This window comes from Melanerpes formicivorus, unplaced genomic scaffold (genome assembly GCF_026170545.1).
Source record: "Melanerpes formicivorus ecotype bairdi unplaced genomic scaffold, bMelFor1.0.p_v2 SCAF_3, whole genome shotgun sequence".
Classification (NCBI taxonomy): domain Eukaryota; kingdom Metazoa; phylum Chordata; class Aves; order Piciformes; family Picidae; genus Melanerpes; species Melanerpes formicivorus.
In genome coordinates, this window is record NW_027142355.1 from 8,637,944 (window position 1) to 8,658,460 (window position 20,517).

The 20,517-nt window shown below is 43.0% G+C and overlaps 1 protein-coding gene across 1 annotated transcript; it reads left to right on the top strand.

Moving 5' to 3' along the window:
* The first annotated feature begins 2,283 nt into the window (after positions 1-2,283).
* On the top strand, positions 2,284-7,451 carry PIM3 (Pim-3 proto-oncogene, serine/threonine kinase). The gene is made up of 6 exons (XM_068166073.1): positions 2,284-2,880; positions 3,238-3,347; positions 3,484-3,534; positions 3,824-4,187; positions 5,448-5,624; positions 5,793-7,451. The coding sequence occupies exons 1-6, from the start codon at positions 2,796-2,798 to the stop codon at positions 5,975-5,977; spliced, it is 972 nt and encodes a 323-aa protein (XP_068022174.1). The 5' UTR covers positions 2,284-2,795; the 3' UTR covers positions 5,978-7,451.
* The last annotated feature ends 13,066 nt before the right edge of the window (positions 7,452-20,517 follow it).

Here is a 20,517-nt window from a genome sequence, read left to right on the forward strand (position 1 = left end):
CAAGAGTCAGGTAACAACTAAATTCTTTAAAAGAAACCTGGAACATGTACTGTGAGATGAGGAAATCTTCCTACAGTTTGTATTTATTTACATTTCAGCAGTAAGTATGGCATGCATATGCCATGATCTGGAGAAACTTGCTAAAAACTTAGTCCGTATGATCACAGATGGCTAAGAGGAAGAATATCTAGCATTCTTATTTCTTTATGTGATAAATCCAAATCATTAGCTTCAAGGAAAAAAATATTATCTGTGAACATGAAAACTTCTGAACTTCCCAGCTGCTCAATAAACCAGGTGGTTTAGTCTGCTCCTGTAGGAGAGACTGAAACTTTTATAGCCCAAATGATCCAGCTTAAAAAAAAAAAAAAAAAAAAAAAAAAAAAATCTGAAAACTTGACCTCCACATCAGCTGCTCTAATCGCATAAGAGATATTACCTCTGCCTAGAAGCCCTTGCTTTGTTTAGGGACACGACTGTCTGTGATTACAGCACTACTATTATCAGACAATGCCAACTGCGAGACTCCCCCAGTGCTCAGGGTAGGAAGGGCTGTCGGTTCTTCCAAGTGACCGTCCAAAAATACCCTCATGTAGGGATCCTCGAGCAATGCTAGTATCTCCAACTCCACTATTTTCAACAGAGGAGACATGACACACTCCCATTATGCACCTGGGACTGCAGTGGTATAAAGGGGGTGGCAGTGCCGGGAATGTGGAGATGCTGACCGCTTCAGCTGTCTGCAAACGTCATGGTATTCCCCGGCTGGCTTCACCCCGCGCAACTACACGGTATTTCTCCGCTTACATGGATCTGGGCAGCAGCCTAAATAGCTGCTGGAACACTGTTAAGATATTGTTACCCACCAAGCACCGCATTAATTAATTTCTGAATTAGTGTCCCACAGCTTTTGCTGGGCAGACACTCGGCGAGATCCCCTGATTGCCCTCGGGCTTGCCTCTTCTGCGGCCTTTCCCAGCTGCGTGGCACGACCTCCCCTCAGGAAAGGCGGGCCAGGGTGGCTTACAGCGGTAGCGCCCCAACATCTGTTAATGGCCTCCCTGAGCCCGCTGCGAGCGCGGACGTGAAAGCCTCATAGAGAAGTGTCTCACGGAAAACCGCCGTAAAAGCCTCGTCGGAAGAGGACACTTAAAAGCTGCCCCGAAGCAAACTGAGGAGGGGGAGGCCGACCCCCCCGCAGGCTGCCCGCGCCCCGCACAGATTCCTGTTGATGCAGCGCCCCCTGCGGGGCGGGCAGCGCCTCCGGGCTGCTGAGGCACCAGCGATACGAATAGCAGCAGGGCCGGAGCAGTGGAACAGCCTCGCGTCCTTTCCCGACGCGGCGCAGGAGCCGGGCTGGGGGTGGGGAGGGAAGCCCTCAACTCCTCCGAGGCGTGCCGCCGGGGCACCGGCGCCCGCCGTCGCGCCGCATCGGCCCCGCAGGGCTTCCGCACAAGGGAGCTGACTGTCAGAAGCAGGCACAGGAGACAGGCGCCCGGCGTCCCCTGCGCTGGCACGCCGCCAGGCTGTGCCGAGGCGAAGGGGGCAGCGGCGGGGAGGAGAGAAATCGCCGCCCAGAGTGGGGGAGCACGCCACACAGTATTCGGCGAGCACCAGCTTTCTGGATAAACGGGCTTAGACATGACCGCGCCGGAGTCTGTCCAGACTGCAGGCTGGGTCTGCCGAAGCCACGATTCGGTGCGGCCCAACGATGGCACTGCAACCTATTCCCTGCCCCCGCGTGGCCCCAAACGCAGCGTCTCGGCCAGCGCGGAACAGAGCGACCTTCCCACAGCCGCGGGGCGGGGTCGGGGCCGGGCCCGGCGCGCCGCGGCATTCCCGCCCTGCCGCCTGGCTCTTCTCCTCCGCATGCAAATGAAGCCCCTCCTCATTGGCCGCGCCAGTAGCCCTTTGAAAAGGCGCCCCGCGATTGGGCGGGCGGAAATGTTAACGCAAATAGGAGAATCTCCCCCCGCCCCCCCCCCCCCCCCTTTTTTTTTTCCTTTTTTTTCCTCGTTGCCGGTAATGTGTGATGCGTTTTTCAGACACTCTGTAACTCTGCGCGCCGGTTACTACAAATAAGTAGTTCCCAGCCCCCAACTCTCCCCCCGCCCGTCCGCACTATGGGGCGGGACGAGAGGCTGCAGTCCCAGGCGCCGCATCGAGGGCGCCCCGGCGCGGAGGGGAGGGGACCACTGGAGCGGCGGGGAGAGGTGTTTTCCCCCCTCCCCCGCGGAGGGATATCCTCGGAGCGCTCGGCGCGCTGTGCCCTCACCAAAATATTGGGAGTTAAGAGGCGGCTCGGTGGCGCCGCCGGCTCAGAAGCGCGCGGGCAGGCACGGCGGCGTCGAGACTCTTGCGCCCGCCACGGCTCCACTGCGGCGCCCAGCCCGCTCCCCGCCGCGACAGTCCCCGCAGGGGCGGGTTTCACGCGCAGTACTGCAGCCCCCGGACCCGCCTGCTTCCGCGGAGGACTCTGATTTTGTCCGCGCGTCCCTGATCCCTGAGCGACTCTTGGCAGTTGGAAGAGGGAGAGCGGGAGCGGCGCCTTTGCCAACTGTCTTTCGCCAGAGGACTCGGTGTGACCGCCTCGAGGATCTGTGCCGGCGGGGACCCCCGAGGACTCCGTCGTTTGGCGTTCCCAGCCGAGAAAGGAGCCGCGCAGAAGACTTGAGCGGCGCGCCGCCCCCAACCGGCTCCGGAGAGAGGAGAGCCGCGCTGCGCCGCCGAGCTCTGAGCCGGGAGGACGCCGGCGGTGCCACCGCGGGGGACACGCCGTCCCCCCGCCTCGGAAGATGTTGCTCTCCAAGTTCGGCTCGCTGGCTCACATCTGCAGCCCCACTAGCATGGACCACTTGCCGGTGAAGATCCTTCAGCCAGGTACTGCGGGGCCAGCGCCGGGGCTGGGGTGTCCCCCTAAGAACGCAGTGCACCGGGCGGGGCGCAGACCGGCCCACTGTTGCCCGGGGTGCGTAGAGCCGACGCCTCGCTGCCCCCGAACTTCGGGGTGATGTTTATTTTTGGGGTTTTTTTTGGCCGTTTTTTGTTGTTTTGGTTTGGTTTTAATAATTTGAAGAAGATCATATGTTTAAAGGAGAGGAGAAAAAGTCTTGGGTATAATTAGAGTAACGCACGCAATACGCATCCACCAGGCAAAGCATTTGGGGGCTCCTATTATTTTTTGGCGCAGCGCGGCTGCGGACACTAACGCGCTGTGTTTCCCTCTCGTTTCCTCAGTGAAAGTGGAGAAGGAGCCGTTCGACAAAGTGTACCAGGTGGGCTCTGTACTTGGCAGCGGGGGCTTCGGCACCGTCTACGCGGGGAACAGGATCGCCGACGGCTTGCCGGTGAGGCGCGGGGGTACCGCACGGGCGTGGGCGGCGGGCGTGAGGCTGAGGGCGCGGCCCAGCCCTGCCCTCCGCAGCGGGGCGCTGGTTGTACCCGCCCCACCGCTCACGGTGCCTTTTTCCCCCTACCCCGCAGGTCGCCGTGAAGCATGTGGTGAAGGAGAGGGTGACCGAGTGGGGCACGATTGTAAGTACCCGGGGGAATGGAGGGGGCTCCGGGGATGCTGCGCCGCGGTGGGGCTATTGTGTGGGCGGCGGGGTCCGCCCCGCTGGCGCGGCCTCTGCGTCGGGGGGGAATTTGGCGGGGCTTCGCCGCCGCAGCGCCGCGCCCGCCCCTCGGACTGCGGCAGCGGCGAAGGGGGCTCGGCGGCCGCGCCCTCCTCCCCGCCCTCCTCTCCTCCCTCCCGCCCTCCCCTCATCGCGGGGGCACCCCGGGCCACGCCGCCTCCCCGCTAACCCCCCCTTCCTCTGCCCAGAGCGGCGTCATGGTGCCTCTGGAGATCGTCCTCCTGAAGAAGGTGGGGTCCGGCTTCAGAGGGGTCATCAAGCTACTGGACTGGTATGAGCGGCCCGACGGCTACCTGATAATCATGGAGCGGCCCGAACTGGTGAAGGATCTCTTCGACTTCATCACGGAAAAGGGTGCCCTGGACGAGGAGACGGCCCGCGGGTTCTTCCGGCAGGTGCTGGAGGCAGTGCGCCACTGCTATGGCTGCGGTGTGGTGCACCGGGACATCAAGGACGAGAATCTGCTGGTTGACCTCAGGACAGGAGAGCTGAAGCTGATCGACTTTGGCTCAGGGGCCCTCCTCAAGGACACGGTGTATACCGATTTCGACGGTATGTGCCCTCCCTGTATGAGGGGCAGTCTTCCTGTGTCGAATTTGCCCAGATTCACACCGCTCCCGGGGCAGTGCCTCCCTAACTGCTGCCGTTTGTCCCATTTCTGGTGCCTGACAGTAGCAAATTATGACCCTGACACAGGGATTTATATCAGGTCTATTGGCAGTGGAAACCTTTGGACCCAAAGCAGCTTAGGGGTGTTCAGTTGCATAGGAAAGAAGCGATTCCAGGCGGTGACGCAGCAGTTTATGTTTCTCTGTCTTGGAAAAACCGTGGGTTTTTTTCCTAGAGGGCGATCTGTTTACATAGAGGCTTCACCAGTGTCAGATGTTTCCATGTGTGGATATGCAGTTTTTATATGCTGTGCTTTTTTTAACTTAAGGCAGTAGCTCCTCCCCTCCCTTTCCACCAGTGTCCTGGAAATCCTGCATTGCAGATTTTAAAGCAATGGGGATAAATGTGTTCCCTCAAAATTACTTGATAGTAGCTTCAGGGCTGGGCTCAATGCCTTTGAGGTGGGAATGCTGAAAATAAGCCTGCATGTGACAGGAGGGTGTATTTTCCCCAGCCCTTTCAGTGTGACTGATGTAAGGAGACTCTTCCCCCTTACCCCAGCTGCCACACTCACATCTGTTTGTTGTGAAACCCGAAGCCCTGCTGCACGTGACCCTCAGCATCACGAATTCCCGTTTTTGTTTGGTATCCAAGGAGCCAGTGGGTACTGGAGGCGGGGAGTGGGGGGGGAGGTTGGGTAAAGCTGCCGCAGAGACGCTTGCGGTGCGGGGGGGGCCTTAAAACGTAGAAATCATAAGCAGCCCTATTTTGTTTACTGCCTTGCAGAATTGGATAAAGCAGATTAGCCCTGTGTAATGCGGGTAGACCTGAGTTTCACCTTCTTGCTGCCCTCTCTTCTCCTCCCCGCCAGGCCCCTTTGTCCTTTTGTGTCTATTTTTGGTGTGATGCTGCAGACGCCACGTGGTCAGTGAAAGGGAGCTTGCCTCAGTAAACAGTCAGCTGATGGGGCTGTGTTATGCCTTGCAACAAAATAGCACAAGCGCATGGGCCAAGTCTGTTGATGGTGTAACTGCAGATGACCCGAAATTACATCGCTAATAGCTTTGGCACATACGAAAACTAAAAACTTTTTTTTAATTCCCAAGAGAGAAGTTTATTAATTTAATTTAGACCAACTAGAGGGAGATGAACAATAGGGAAACATTTTAAACTTTGACTTTTATTTTTTTCCCCTACTTTTAGGAACAAGAGTATACAGCCCTCCAGAGTGGATCAGATACCACAGATACCATGGGAGGTCAGCGACAGTATGGTCTCTGGGAGTTCTGCTGTATGATATGGTTTGCGGAGACATCCCCTTTGAGCAAGATGAAGAAATCTTGAGGGGACGATTATATTTCAGGAGAAGAATTTCACCTGGTGAGTTTTATAGGAGCTAAGTGGGGGCTACTTCTCCCCCCACCCCCATTCTTTTTTTTGTTGTCTTTTTTTTTTTTTCTCCTAGTTTGTACAGGCGGATTATTTATTTTTTATACTCGGTATTATCTTTTTACTTTCCTAGTCTAAACTTGCCTTTTTTTATTACAGAATGTCAACAACTGATCAAATGGTGCCTTTCACTGAGGCCTTCAGACAGACCAACACTTGAGCAAATTTTTGACCATCAATGGATGCACAAATCTGAAGTAGTGAAGTCTGAGGACTGTGACATAAGGCTACGGACCCTTGATACTGATGTATCTAGCACAAGTTCAAGTAATGAGAGTCTGTGAATTACTAAGGACCTCGCACTGGGAGGGGAGCTACAAGCAGAGACCACAGTGCTGCTGCCAATACGTAGGAGGGGCTAGAAAAATGCATTCATTATTCTGTAGTTGAATCTTTGTCTGAGGGACTTGATTTTATTTTCCCCCTTTGCTGGTTTCTGCTTTGGAATGAGAGATTTCCTTTGGAAACGCTGATGTTTGGGAGTTGCAGGCCAGTACTTAGTCAATGACTGACCTTATTAAGAAAGCAGTGACCTCTTGAATACATGGTAAACTTTTTTGCTCTCATAGAGCCTGGACTAGATTTTATTTGCTTTTGAGTGCCTTTTTGAAAGCTGCTTCAGTGGGACTTTGTTTTTTGAGCTGTGTATGTCCAAAGAAGATCCAGTTCATTATAGGAATTTGCTTCCTTTAGACTCGGTACTGGGGGAAGCAGCTCCTATGATGCATTGGAAAACATGTTCGGTGATTGAATGAAGTAGTCCCATCCACTGGTGATGGAATACTTGAACACAGACATTTCACTCCTGCCCCCCCAGCCCTTTCCAAATCCTACCCACCTCTGCTGCTTGAAATGTTTCCTATAGCCTGCACAGAAATACGAACAGGTATATCAGCTTTTTTTTATCAGAAACATTTATTCATGTTTCCTTTTATCATCTCTACCGTTGGGCATGAGAAGCCCCTTTCTCAACTCCCCCTGGCCTTTTGTCACCCTGCGAGTCTTAAAAGTATGTATGGGCATGTTGAATGCACAATCAATGCAATATTCAAAGACTTTACTTTTTATTCCATACCTGTATAATGTGTTTATGTAAACTTGTTGGTTTTGGTTTGGTTTTGTTTTTCCCATGTACTATACAGTTATTTATTGTTTGGAGTTTAGAAGACCTCCCACAGGTTTCAGCTGTGGCTATTTATTTGGCTAATTTATTTGGTTAGAGTTATTCAACACTGTGCTTTCCCCTCCTTCTCCCCATGGGAATTCTCGTGATTTGCCCATGGCACTTTTATCTGCATTCCTGTCAACTTTTGTTTTGTTTTGGTTGGTTGGTTTTGGTTTCTTTTGTTTTGTTTTGTTTAAAAAAAAAAAAAAAAAAGACAAAAAATAATTTCTGACCTTACCAGTTTTTGTTGGAAGATGGAAAATTGTTGTACAAAGTCTAATTTAAGGGAAATAGAATGACTTTTTAAAGTTAGTCAGTATGCCTTTTGTCTGGTATTAATGTACCAGAAATGTAAAGTAATGCTGTTTGGAAAGGTTTTAAATTATTGACATTGTACAGTGTCCGTGCATTGGCTCTGGAAGGTAGAGTGGCAGAGTCATAACCTTAATTTATTTTAATAGCTGTGTTTTCTGTGATCTGGTTGCATTTATGCAGCTTGGATTTGGATTTTTTTTCTTCTGTTTAACAGTGTGAAATGTATGGAGATCATATTTTTTATACAGGTATTTCAATTAAACTTTTTTTGTATATAACAGTTGTGTGTTTGTGTGCTCACTTCTATCTTCACTGTTACTCTCAATGCCAGCTGGAGAACACAGCTTCTATTAGATATAGAAGATAAAGGCCTACAGCAGCTGACATGGAGGTAAAAGGGTGTGTGCCATTAAGCAGTGACCATTGTGGCAGAATTAGGCAATCCATCTACTGTCTCTTACCTGCTTCTCATCACTGTGTTTGATGTTGCACTGGGGAAAGTGCACAATACAGCAGCACTAACAGCATACACAGGAGGGAATGGGCCAGTAATTGTGGGGTTAACTCTAAACTCCCGAAATAACTGAAATACCACTGTACTGATTGTCCTTAAGTATAAGAAGGATGGATTGTTGTAGTCACTGGTGGTTACTGTTTTCACAGCTGACATGTTTACTGACCATTAAATTTAGTTTCCTTCCTCCCATTTACCGCTTCCTCCTAGGAGTGGATGGGGACTTCCTGTGCACTTGGAAGGAAAGGGACAATATTCTTGGAGAGCAGGGGAACCGATTTCCTTCGGTTCACTTAGATTACCAATATAAGATCTGGCGTGTCAATTCTTAAGAGTACTAGGGAAGATAGGAGATTCTCATCCATAGCAAAGCATAAGAGCAATTACCTCAGTGTTCATCTTGGTATATTAGGAGTCAGTTCCTGCGGACTACTGAGTTCATAGTAGTTTTTCTGCATCTAGACAGACCTGACTTGGTCTTTTTGCAGGTGTGGTTGTGGTAACTAGGTTTGACTACCACAGAGAGTACACACAAGGGATATTCAAAGGATGTGTTCAGTTATTAAACATTCTTTAAGCAGTCTCTGAAAAGGTAGGCTTAGAACCTGATTTTATTTCCCTTTCTGAGGACTTTTTTGCCAGCTCCTGCTATTATTTTGGTTCCCTGTAGGGAGTATCTTGCTTGCTGACATATCAAGCTCCTGATGGTAACTAGTTTAGACTCAAAATGCTAATGAATAGTAGAAGGTTAAAGCAGAAGAGGAAAGACCATTTTTGTGACCATCTTGTTTTTTAATGACATGAGGATAACTTTTTCTTGACCATGAAAAGGAAGTTCATGAGACTCATCAGAAAAAAAAAAAATAAGATAACCACAGTTGTGTCCATCAATGTGCCTCTTAACTATTTTTTTCTGTTTATTTATTTACCTTTCTTTTATCTATTTTAGACTTGTTCAGGTTTTAATCAAAGTCTGTATGCTAAACCTAGCCCCTGGGAAGTTCACATATACATGAAAATGCCTATTGTTGGAACTCTATCCATAGAAATGAAAGATTTTACAATTAAGATTGCTTAGGAAAATAACACAATCATGTCCTAAAAGAAGAACTGGGAATTTTAATTGATAATATCTTTTGCTTAAAATGAGAGAGCTAGGTAAGCTACAGAAGAGACAGATCCCAGTGCCTAGTGCAGCTTTTTAAGGAAGCATGTTTCTAACCACAAATGGTCCCTGGAGAAATTCCAGTAGCTGATGATAATTAACATCTTCCACTCCAGTGGCTTCACTTGCTCGCAGCTGTTGAAAGGGGTGGTAGCGAGGGTGAGCTTCAAAGAGCTACCAGAAAAGTGATCCTAAAAATACATTTGTAAAGCTATTGTTGGTTGCTGAACTAGGGACTTTCAACATTTCCACAGGAGCATTTGTTACTTTCCTTAGCTTCATAGAGAATTGCTGTTAAAGCGATCTGTTCTGAAACATAAAAACTAGGTTTTCACCTTTTGCTACTGAGGCAAAATGCATTTAAAGGATAAAGGTCAAAAGGACACCGGCAGGAGTGCTGACTCCCCTCTGGGATTAGCTCGACATAAAAGGTGCACTTTCAGTACTGCACTGGCAGCTTTCGTTGTGAAACTCCCCTGTACACTAATAGAAGCCACGTGGCTGAAACACAGTATACCGAAAGTAACGATTTGTAAAAATAGTTTCTCATTACACATATAACTTGGAAAATGACGTGTTAAGGTAGTTCCATTAGCTGAGTGTTGCTTCCAAAAGGAGCAAGCTTGTGGCGGCTTTTGGTTTCTCCTGGGTGGCTATCTGGTATTTTAATATTGTTAAGTTACTTCTTGGGGATCCTCCTCTTCATATTCTCTCTCCACTAGGTTGGTTTTCAACAGCATAAAGCTTGAAAAGTAGAATTCAGCAGATCATTCGAAATGCTACCATTTAAATCATAGCCTATTTTAACTTCAACAAATGCGTTTCATAGTGATCACACCTACACACCTATGTATGCTCCTGGCTTATTAACAGGTATTTTAAATATATTTTAATGCTGAAAGATCTTGAGAAGTAACCTGTGTAATTCATAAATAAAACTCATTCTCCTGCATGCATCCTTCTGCATGCATTCTTCTCCTTTTTTTTTCCTCTTAGCTAACTAAGCTTATTATTTACTGAACGGGCCAAAAAAGCACTGAACAAAATTATCAGAAAGAGGTTAGAATGGGTGTGTTCTTGACAAACACTTATGTCTCTCTTCCAGTGGTTTACTGACCTCTGTTGGTGAAATTAAAGTATATGTTCCAAAAATAATGTTGCATAAATTGGGAAAAATATTTTTAAATGTTCTTGACTGATATTTTTAGATAAAGAATACGGCTAATATTTAAATTCCCCATAGGAAATTTAAAGGCTACAAAAAGAAAAATAATAAAGACAAAATATACACTACCAATATAAAAATAGGTTTTCAATAAAAATGGGCATATGAATTCAAAAGAATGTAAACTCTGCATCTGAAGTTTCAGAGGTAGCCTGCCTAGTGAGCCCCCAGACACTTACATGACGCTTGGCATGAGCATTTATGAGCATATTAGCCCTCATTCTACCACTTCATTTCAGTCACAATGAAAAGCACTTGTCTCCTGCCATACAGATGGGCAATAATTCTCGGCACTGTAACTAGATAACAGAACATTGTGGCTCATTCAGCTTATTATTAGTGATGCTACTGTTGGTAGCCAAAGTCAAGACAGTAGCATTTTCATTTAATTGCAATAGACAGCTTTTCTGATATTGTACTGCACTTAACTATGCTTGTAAATCTGCAGTTTCTTAGTTTCATATTTATCTGTGATTTTAAAATTTACTGCGTTTGCCCATGGGATTACTTCAGTAGTTGATATACCAGAGAGACATATTAAACTTTGATTATGCTGAAGAACTGTTGAACAAAGTGATAAGGAAACCACAAACCCATGCAACTAAAAAGAATTTCAAATATGTGTTTAGACAGAATTCATAATTAATTTGAGAGAATGTATGGCTCAAAGCTGGCGGATTGAAAAACAAAACAAACCAAAATGAAACAAAACAAAAACCCACCCAAACATGGGCATAAAGACATACAAGTCTCTATTTTTGCTGAAGAAAAGTTACATTAGAGAACCCTAGTACTAATTGGTGTCTAATGAGGTAAAATGAGGAGCAGTAACATAAATCCATTAAATTCTTGCAGACATTTTTTTAGCTCCCAATACTACTTCTTCTATTTCCATAAATTAAAAGGTATTCAATCTTTTCTGTCTTTTGCTGCTCATAATCTTATTATTTGTAATATGGCCTGGTATGCTCAAGTTTTAAGAAATGTATGGTTTCCAAGTACATGTTAAAATTAGCATGTTTGCATCTCAGATGTTTTCCTTAAAAACACCATGAAGAAAATTGCCTATGGAAGCATTATGCTTACATAATAATATAAATTCAATATAGGTTTCAGACTAGCTGTGTTTAAGCTCCAATTAATGTAGTCTTAGTAAGAATGTTATCTATTATAGCTAATACTCTGCTAATTGATTACACAAACCATTATGTAAAAAGCTGCTTATACTAGTCCGGTAAGAGAATTAGTGAGACACATTCTTTAACTTGCACTCTTTCTCAGGTAAGTCTGCGTTAACCTTGAAATTACAATTAAGTCATAGCAACAAAGCATCTTGTGGGGCATGTTTCTTTGTTTACTGTTAATGACTCAGCAATCACTTTAGTTCTCCATCCAGGAGTAATGAAAGATTACAGAAAATTATACTGGAAACTAAAGGGTAATTTGCTCCATTCTGAAAAAAAAATTCAATCCTGACAGTGTCATGAAAGTGAGCAATTTCTTTCAACATTATCCTATGGGAAGATGTTCATTAGTTGCTAGGAAATGCTCCCATGTTCAAAATCCATGCAAGGTTGTTTTGTTTTGGTTTTGGTTTGTTTGATTTTTTTTAAATAGCCATGTAATAATAAAAGCCTTACAATAATGATTTGCATCAGCATAGAAAATTATGATAAGTATCAACTTTCCAGAAGTAACTTGTTTGCTGTCTCAGCAAAGGTAAATGCATAAAAGTCTTAATTTACAGGAAGGCAGATTAAATTGTGGTAAGGAAGAACTTTGTAAGGACAGCTGAACACCAGAGTAAACTGACTTTAGAGCATATCAAATCTTCATTTTTAGAAACAGCATTTTTCATGAATCATCTAGAAATTACATCTGAATTAAAAATACTTTGGATTTAATCAGCCTGATGCTCATGAGTTAACAAAGAGATATTTAAATTCATAATATTAATTCTGCTTGTTGAACCAATATAAAACGTATTTACAGTGCCTCTTTTGCAGGTGGCAAAACAATTTTTGATGCAGATTTGACCTAATCAATAGAAGTAGTGACAGACTCTCATGATTGTAAGGCAATGAGATCATTGACCTTTTCTCAAAACCAGCGTCGGCTTAAACTGGTCCTTCCCCATACCATCCCTTCCTTTTGCTAGTGTGCTGATATTCAAATCAGTAAACTCTCCTCCGTGATAATGACCCAGCATAAAGTGATGGACTGGGGTGTGGGGGAAGAGAGGTGTTACTACTGATGAAAGGATGTGTGTAATAACAATTTTCTCTAGTACCTTTAAACAGACCCCCTAGTTTTTATTTCATAACTTCTGTAACAAAGGATTTCCAGGGCATGTTGACAAATCCTTCTATTTTTAATCTTGCAATACAGATTTGTCTGGGGGCTTTTGTTTGGTTGTTGTTTTTTCAAATCAGGTCCTAAGCACTTGCTTGAAAGGTACACAGTACTTTGCTCCTGATGAAGTGGAAAAATTTGGACCACTCAGAATCTTACAAAGATCACAACTTAATACATTAATATTTTTACACATCTCAACAGTATGCCCTACTTTTTAACCAGGTTCACAGGTACATTTGCAAATGAGAAAGTGCATGAAAAAATTCAGAACAGCTAATCAATAACAGCACTTTACATCCATACATGAAGAAAAGTTGCAGTGAGAAAAAGCAACACAAATTGTTTGAGAGATCATGATTGCACTTATTGTCTAATCTCAAGATATATTCTCTGTCAGTTTAAGTCTCAGGCATGAGCTGCATAGGCATCTCTAGGATACTTCTACTGATACTCAGAATTTAATCTACAGTATTCTAATAGGCTTAAAGGGAAAACTTCAGCAATTGATCCTGGAAATCTTGGTCACTCCTTATGTAAACCATGAATTCTGAGCGCAGTGTTTCCCAGTCTAGTGCTTGTTGTGTTGATCCACTCAAGTAGCTCTATCTGCTAAGTATCAGCATTTCCCTGAAAACTAGCCAAACTGCTCTTGGTGGCATAGGACCAAATTGTGTAGTTCTTGTCTAAAAATCCCAATGATTTCGAGTGAAATATTGCCTGTGCAATTGACTACAGGATTATCTCTTAGCGTGTGACAGAAGAAGGGCTGCCTTAGAGAGAAAATGAACAAGAAAACCTGAAGTTCTAAAGAAAGCCCTTTACTACAAAGCTGAAAAGCAGTAGGAGAAAGGAAGTCCTTCTGTCTTTTAGAACTCAGAGCCACATCTCTTTATAAGATGACAAATAAGTTATTTGGAAACTGAGGGCAAGGCAACTCAAAAGAAAAGTTGAATATAAAAATTGTCTCAAAATCTGAGGCCTGGGTAGAACTTTTGTTAATACCACAAAGCAATTACTCACTAAAAGTCTCTTTTCCCATGTAACTGCCTGTTAGTGAGAGAAAGTGATCATAACAATGTTGATAATAAATGATACCTCTTTTTTGCTCTTCCTCTACTGAACAGACTGTTCATGTCACAAATCAAGGGCACAGTCTGAATCCTTTTATGATCTGTGACAAACTTGTACTGATATAGGCGATGAGGCAAATGTGTGAGTCATGCTTGCAGAACTGATAATACATACTTTCATAGCATTTGCAAAGTTATATTCTTATTAATATTATTTAAAAATAAGAGTGAATAAAAATAAAATATAGTTGTCAGCACTGAACTCTTATCCAAGTTATTGAGAAACTTCATTTTACTTTCTAGAGCTAAAAAAAGAATAAAGATGTGTCTTAAATTTACATACATACAGTGAGTGGCTGGAAAGCAGCCCTGAGGAGAGAGACTTGGGAGTGCTGGGGGATGAGAAGCTCAACATGAGCTCTCAATGTGCACTTGCAGCCCAGAAGGCCAGTCAGATCCTGGGCTGCATCAAGAGAAGGGTGGCCAGCAGGGCAAGGGAGGTGATTCTTCCCCTCTACTCAGCTCTGGTGAGACCCCACCTGGAGTACTGTGTCCAGTTCTGGAGCCCCTGTTACAAGAGGGATATGGACATGCTGGAGTGTGTCCAGAGAAGGGCCACGAGGATGATCAGAGGGCTGGAGCACCTCTCCTATGAGGACAGACTGAAAGAGTTGGGGCTGTTCAGTCTGCAGAAGAGAAGGCTCCGAGGTGACCTAATTGTGGCCTTCCAGTATCTGAAGGGGGCCTACAGGAAGGCTGGGGAAAGACTTCTCAGGATCTCAGGTAGTGATAGGACTAGGGGGAATGGAATGAAGCTGGAGGTGGGGAGATTAAGGCTGGACATGAGGAGGAGGTTCTTCACCATGAGAGTGGTGAAGCCCTGAAATGGGCTGTCCAGGGAGGTGGTTGAGGCCCCGTCCCTGGAGGTGTTTAAGACCAGGCTGGACTGGGCTCTGGCCAGCCTGATCTAGTGTGAGGTGTCCCTGCCCATGGCAGGGGGGTTGGAACTAGATGATCCTTGTGGTCCCTTCCAACCCTGACTGATTCTATGATTCTATGATTTAGTACATAATTCCAGTTATTAATTATTGCATGTTGTATAATATGAAAGACAAATTAAAACAGAACTTAGGAAATAAGTCTCTGCACTTTATTCTAATCCGTATTTCTTAGGCCTCTGCTCTTCTAGCTCCCAGTGAAATTTACTGGAGAAGGCTTTTAAAAAGTGAACTGAAATGAGATCCAAATGAATCTCTATCATGGATGCATTTATTTTTAAATTATATGTTCTTATCTTTGGCTCTAGATAGTGATCCCAAAATACCTGAAATTATTTCTTCTTTCTGACTGATTTTTTGAGTTCCATTGGAGAACTTTGAGTCTGTTTAATTTAAATTTTTAATGACACAATTTCATATATAGAATCATAGAATTGCTTTGGTTGGAAAAAAAAACTTTAAGATTATCTAGTCGAACCATTATCTAACTCTACCAAGCCTGGTGCTAAACCATGTCTCTTAGCACCACATGAGTCTGTTAAACACCTCCAGGGATGGTGATTCAACCCTTTCATTGAAGTTTCTACTTATATCCAATCAGCCTCCTTTTCTCCAGATTGTGACTGTATTTCTCAATTTGAACTGTTCTCTAATGAACCATTTCTCCAAACACTGTATTCTCCATTATACATATGACTATATATATGTGTGTGTGTATACATATATAATACACACAACTGCTATAGTAAGTCTTCTGCATTGAACAGGTTGCTTCAGCTGAAGCTCAATGAAAACTAAACACCTTAAATGCTGATTATCAAGGCAATATTAGACAGTCTTAAAGAATCCCTCGACAAGCACAAGACTATCAGAAATGCACATGAAGTTGTTATGTTTTGCAAATGGTGAGTAGAATGGTTAAGTGACACTATAGACAAACTGGAATGGAAGGTGTTTCAAAGATCATGATGACAAAATATCGAATGTCTTGATAATGGTTTTCTGCAGGGAAAGATCAACCTTTGCTTTGCACAGAGGGGGTGTGTTCTAGAGTACTTCACTTGCAGCTGCTAAAATTCAAGTTCATTGCTTGCCAATTGGCTTAGACTTTGAGAAAAACACAAACATTTGTGTTCAATTGGTCATGAGATGTCTAGATTAACATTTACAAAGCTGTTAAGTAACTCAAGTTAATTGGCAATCCACTCAGAGAAGGAAAAGGTCCACTTTCAGATAAGGGACTGTCTGCTCAAGTTTATTGACAAGTAAACTTTCCCAGGTAAATTTTCAAACTAGCATCTCTTTGAGGACAATGTTTGACAAAAAAAAAAAAAACAAAAACAAAACAAAACAAAAAAAAAAAAAAACCACAAAAAAAAGTGGTTCCTTTTTGCCTTTAAAAAAAAGAACGAAACAAAACAAAAAATAGTTTTACACTAAACCTGTTTAGGGGTATTTATTGGAGTACCTGTTATACCAGTTTAGCTGGAATGGCCTCAGCAAGGCTGGATGAAGCTTTGGTCTGGTTAGGTAGGTGAGTGCCTACTGCAGCAAGCAGCTCCTAGGAGCAGGGTTATAACACTCTCTGTTCATCTGCTCACATCCCTCACATTAAATCACTGGTAGATTGTTCTCCACATGCTTATTTCCATGTATATTTGTCCTTAGAAGATGTTTTGCTTATTTAAAAAGCAATTTGCAGCATGGAGGGATCATGTAAACGTATACTTTAAACCTACAATAATAATGGTCACTGTAAATAATTAAATGTCATTAAAAAACATAAATCATAAACTGAAGAAAAGTCAGAATACCATCTTGTTGTGAATATAGCTGCTCAGTGCTTACTTACAAATATGGAGCAGCTACTTGAGACAGATTTTACACAGATGCTTTTCAATGTAACCAATTTAAAAACTTGCTGAGGGATGTTGCGCAAATTTTGACCACAAGCTGGCCTGCATATGTCACTGTAATTTATACAGTTGATTACCTTCCACTTTCTCAAATGGCATGAGCCTTCTTTTTTCTTTTTTTTTTTTTTTTTTTCATTTCCAGTAATTAATTCCCTGTAGAGAGTGATTGAAAACACTAAACAAAAGCATTGAATCAGAAATTATTAGACTTGGCTTGTCAGCTGTCTGTTAATCACCATTCGTTTTTGTACAAGGAGTGAAAATTTTATTAAACCTTATTCTTAATTAAAACATATTGTTTCCGTAGCAGATTGGAAAGTACTGTCATCTGTTTAGACTTGTATCCTAAGATTCATCAAGAATTCGTGTTTCCTGCAACTCACAGACATTTAGAAATTCATTCTGTTTGGATCTGAACAGAGGTACAAAGGGTGAGGATTGTAGCACAGTCAAGTACTCCTTTATTAGAGGCCTTCCAAAAATCCATCATAATGTAGACTGACAACACAGTGAGAGAATACTAATGAAATTAAATGGTCTTAAAAGTAGAAAGTGAAGAATAACAAGGCGGGGAAAATTGCTTCACAGATTTTGGAATCCATTGTATTAGTCTGGTCTTGTGAATGATATGGGCGTTAGAGTTTTGCACAATCATTCCTGCTGAATCTTTGTTACAATACTCATTTTTTTAAAAGCTATTTTTTATATATTTACTACTTCTAGGGAAGTGGATTACAGCAGCTTGTTCAAAGCTGATGAAACCAGATTGTGCCAATGTAGCATCCGTCTAAAGAGTCAGAAGATAATATGCAGAAAAATGACATTGAGTGATTACTGTTTATTATTATAAGAAGATGCAAAGACTTTCAAAACACTGCCTGTTTTCAATAGTTCTGTACATATATCAATGTCCCACTGCATCATCATTATGCAGGAACACGTAAGAGGTGTGTATCTCATTACTTTTTTTTTTCTGGGCAAAACATCATATGAACTCCAAGTTCTTGCCAGAGTGTAATAGACACTATTGTATCCATCAAGACAACTGAGCTCAAATCAACCATTTGGCCAATGCCAAGATTAAGAGTTGGCATGTTAGACCAACTGGCAGTACAGGAATTTCATCACTATGTCCATTGCTTTTTGTCTATTGTAGGACATTGATAGTATCTTGTTTGCCATATTCTGCTTTGTCCCTGCCTGTTCCTTGGCTCAGGATTCATCTTTGGTTAAATAAATTTCTTGACTTTTCACCTTCCCTCATTGAGATTTTTACACTATGCCCTTTAGAAAGAACTCTTGGCTTTCCTGGTTTTGGTCTCTTTTCTTCAGCCCTGACACCAGCGATTTGCTAACAGCTTTCATAAACCAGCTGTGTTGCTGCCATGATGATATTAAAGAGATTGCACGATGAACATGTGGTCAGACAAGGCAATAACAAATGCAGTACTTCAACAAGAGACAGATCTAGATGTGTATGAAAAGGTGTCAATATTTTATATCATTATTATTTACCATTAGCAGTCATTTACTGAGTAAGTGAAATGACCTATACCAAGCAATAAGCTAAGCTTGGCTCTTAAGCACTTACAGTCCAGGAAGACAAACAACAGAAAAAGTATGAGGGGAAAGGGATGAATGTATTTTTTTAAAACAAATACCATCTATTTTCACTGGCCCTGTGCCTAGTCCTTACTAACTTATAATAGTTTGTAGGCATCCAAGTTGAATCTTCCTGCTGTTACTGGAAAAAATTTCTTGGCTCAAATATGAAAATAACTTCCTTTTAAACTCAATGCTATGCTGTTATAACATCCACTCTGATAATCTATCTGATGGTTGAATGTGATGATTGTCTGCTGGAGTACTTCTCAGGGACATCATTAGAGTATGACAGTGACCTTACATCAGGGAACAACCTTGCCTAGGGCTTCCTAAAACTGTCTCTTACAAGGCCATATGACAGACGTGTGTAAGGCTCCATGCCAGTCACAGTTGTTTAAAAATTCATTGACAGTCATGGCACTTATGACTTCTTGTGCTGCTGTGACATGTGACCCTTACACCACAAATATTCTTCTGTATTATGCAAGGATGTCACTACAGAAGGAGGATTATGTGAGGTCATGGCTAGAGTCTGATCCTACCTCATCCCCAGATGTACAAGCAGAAAACAGTTGAGTGGATTAATATGTAAGTGGCTTTTAGAGGCAACTGCCCCCTTGTTCTGACACTGTTAGGTGAACAGAAGGATTGGTGTTTCTAGATGGCCCCAATCTGTTCAATTACTATCTGACTCAGCTTATAATACAAGATAACCTTGGATAAGAGAATCAAATGGAACCAGCCCACCTTTGCCACATACACAAGCATCTGATTTTTAGTTTAGGCATGTATACATTGCTGGATTTTTATCCCCTGACAACTACAAGACTTAGTCATAGTTGGTAGCTGATCTCATCTCTCCTTCAGCAACAACAACAAAAAATCTTCTAACAGGAAACAAGCCATAGCTGATCTGCTAAAAGAGAACACACATAGAAAATGGTCATAAAAGTAGGTGTATACGGTAGGCCTTTGTTTGTAGCTACATAATGGACTGCCCTGTCAGAATGGAGCTGCTGGAGATGTTTCGTTATCTAATTTAAGGTTTCTAGCTTCATTACATTAGTGTCATATGTAGAAAAATCTCTCTCTACTACACATATAGATGCCTGTGTAGCCTCCATGTTCTTGTTGGAACTAAGAGTTGATTATCCATGCAAATGTCTTCTAAAACCTACAACTTGCAGGCATATGAATTCTGTGTTCTTTTACCCTGTATCTGTACTTCTAAAAAAAAAAAGAAAATCAAGTTGTCAGGTTACCTCTCCAGCTCCTCACTCATTGCTATTGTCCCTGTTACCAACAAGTTTTCACTTTGCCAGCAGTTGTGTTGCCACAATGGAGACATCTTTGGTCTCACTAGTCTTGACTTCAGAAATAGATGCTTTCATGAGGGACGTGTTAGCATATTGAAAGCAATCTTGTCGTTCAGAAAGAACGGTGCTCTGTAGGCAAGTAGTTATATCCCTTTAGAATAGAATCAATTAAGTCCAGGGAGTGTGGGAATGACTGTTGTATAAAGCACAAGTACATCAGAGCAAGAGACTTCCCAGGCCTGCCTTGAACTGTCTCCAGAGGACTCGGGAAGGCCTATGCAATGAACTGATAGAAAAATAGCAAGTAGGTAGATGCAGAAGCAAACACAAAGAATCATATCTGCCTTAATTATGTATGCTTTTGGAGCTGTGAGGAGACCTGAGGTTTCACTGGAATCTTTCTGTCCTGTGACATTCAGAAAGAAAGATTTTATATCTGGCTCCTATCATTGTCCCAAGGAATGTAAATGAAAGACTGACCAACAGTATAAAAGCTCAGAAGGTGAGTGAGAATCACATGATCTTATGCTAAGAGATGATCGAGTAGTGAACATAGGGTGAGAAACATTCGCAGGGTGATAATGCACAAAGATAATATCTTGGAAAAGTCTTTTCACCGCAGGTTCAGGGATCAGCACTGCAAAGATTTTAAGCACTAGTAAGCACATAATATCACTATCTAAAGTTCTGTCTAGACTTGGAGAACGAGGACAGTTTGAGATTAGACGGGTTTCAGGGAGATTAGATAAAGTGCTTGGATTTTGTTTTATTTTTCTTGTGATATTAATGAAATAGGGCTTTTTAACATAACGTTACCTAAATAGGCTCATATTCAGATGCAAATGTGAAGACATGTAGAAAAGAAATGCTTGGTCCTCAACACCACCTAGACACCACCACCAAAGCTGTAATTTTTCCTCAAAAGGATTTGCTATTTGTTAAACTATTGAAGCCAAAGATTAGTTAAAAGTATCTTTATTTTAAGTGTTCAGTGGCATATAATTTTGTTAACATAGATCTCATTTACATCGTTGGGTCTTAAGCCTTTTCAGACCAGTAAGATAAGCAGACTCCAATACGTGAAAATGAAACGAAGGAGGTTTCAGTAACTCTTCTCTCCAGCACAGTGAGGAGCCACACCAATTTTAAGGCAATCAAAGTGCTTATGTACTACTGTAGA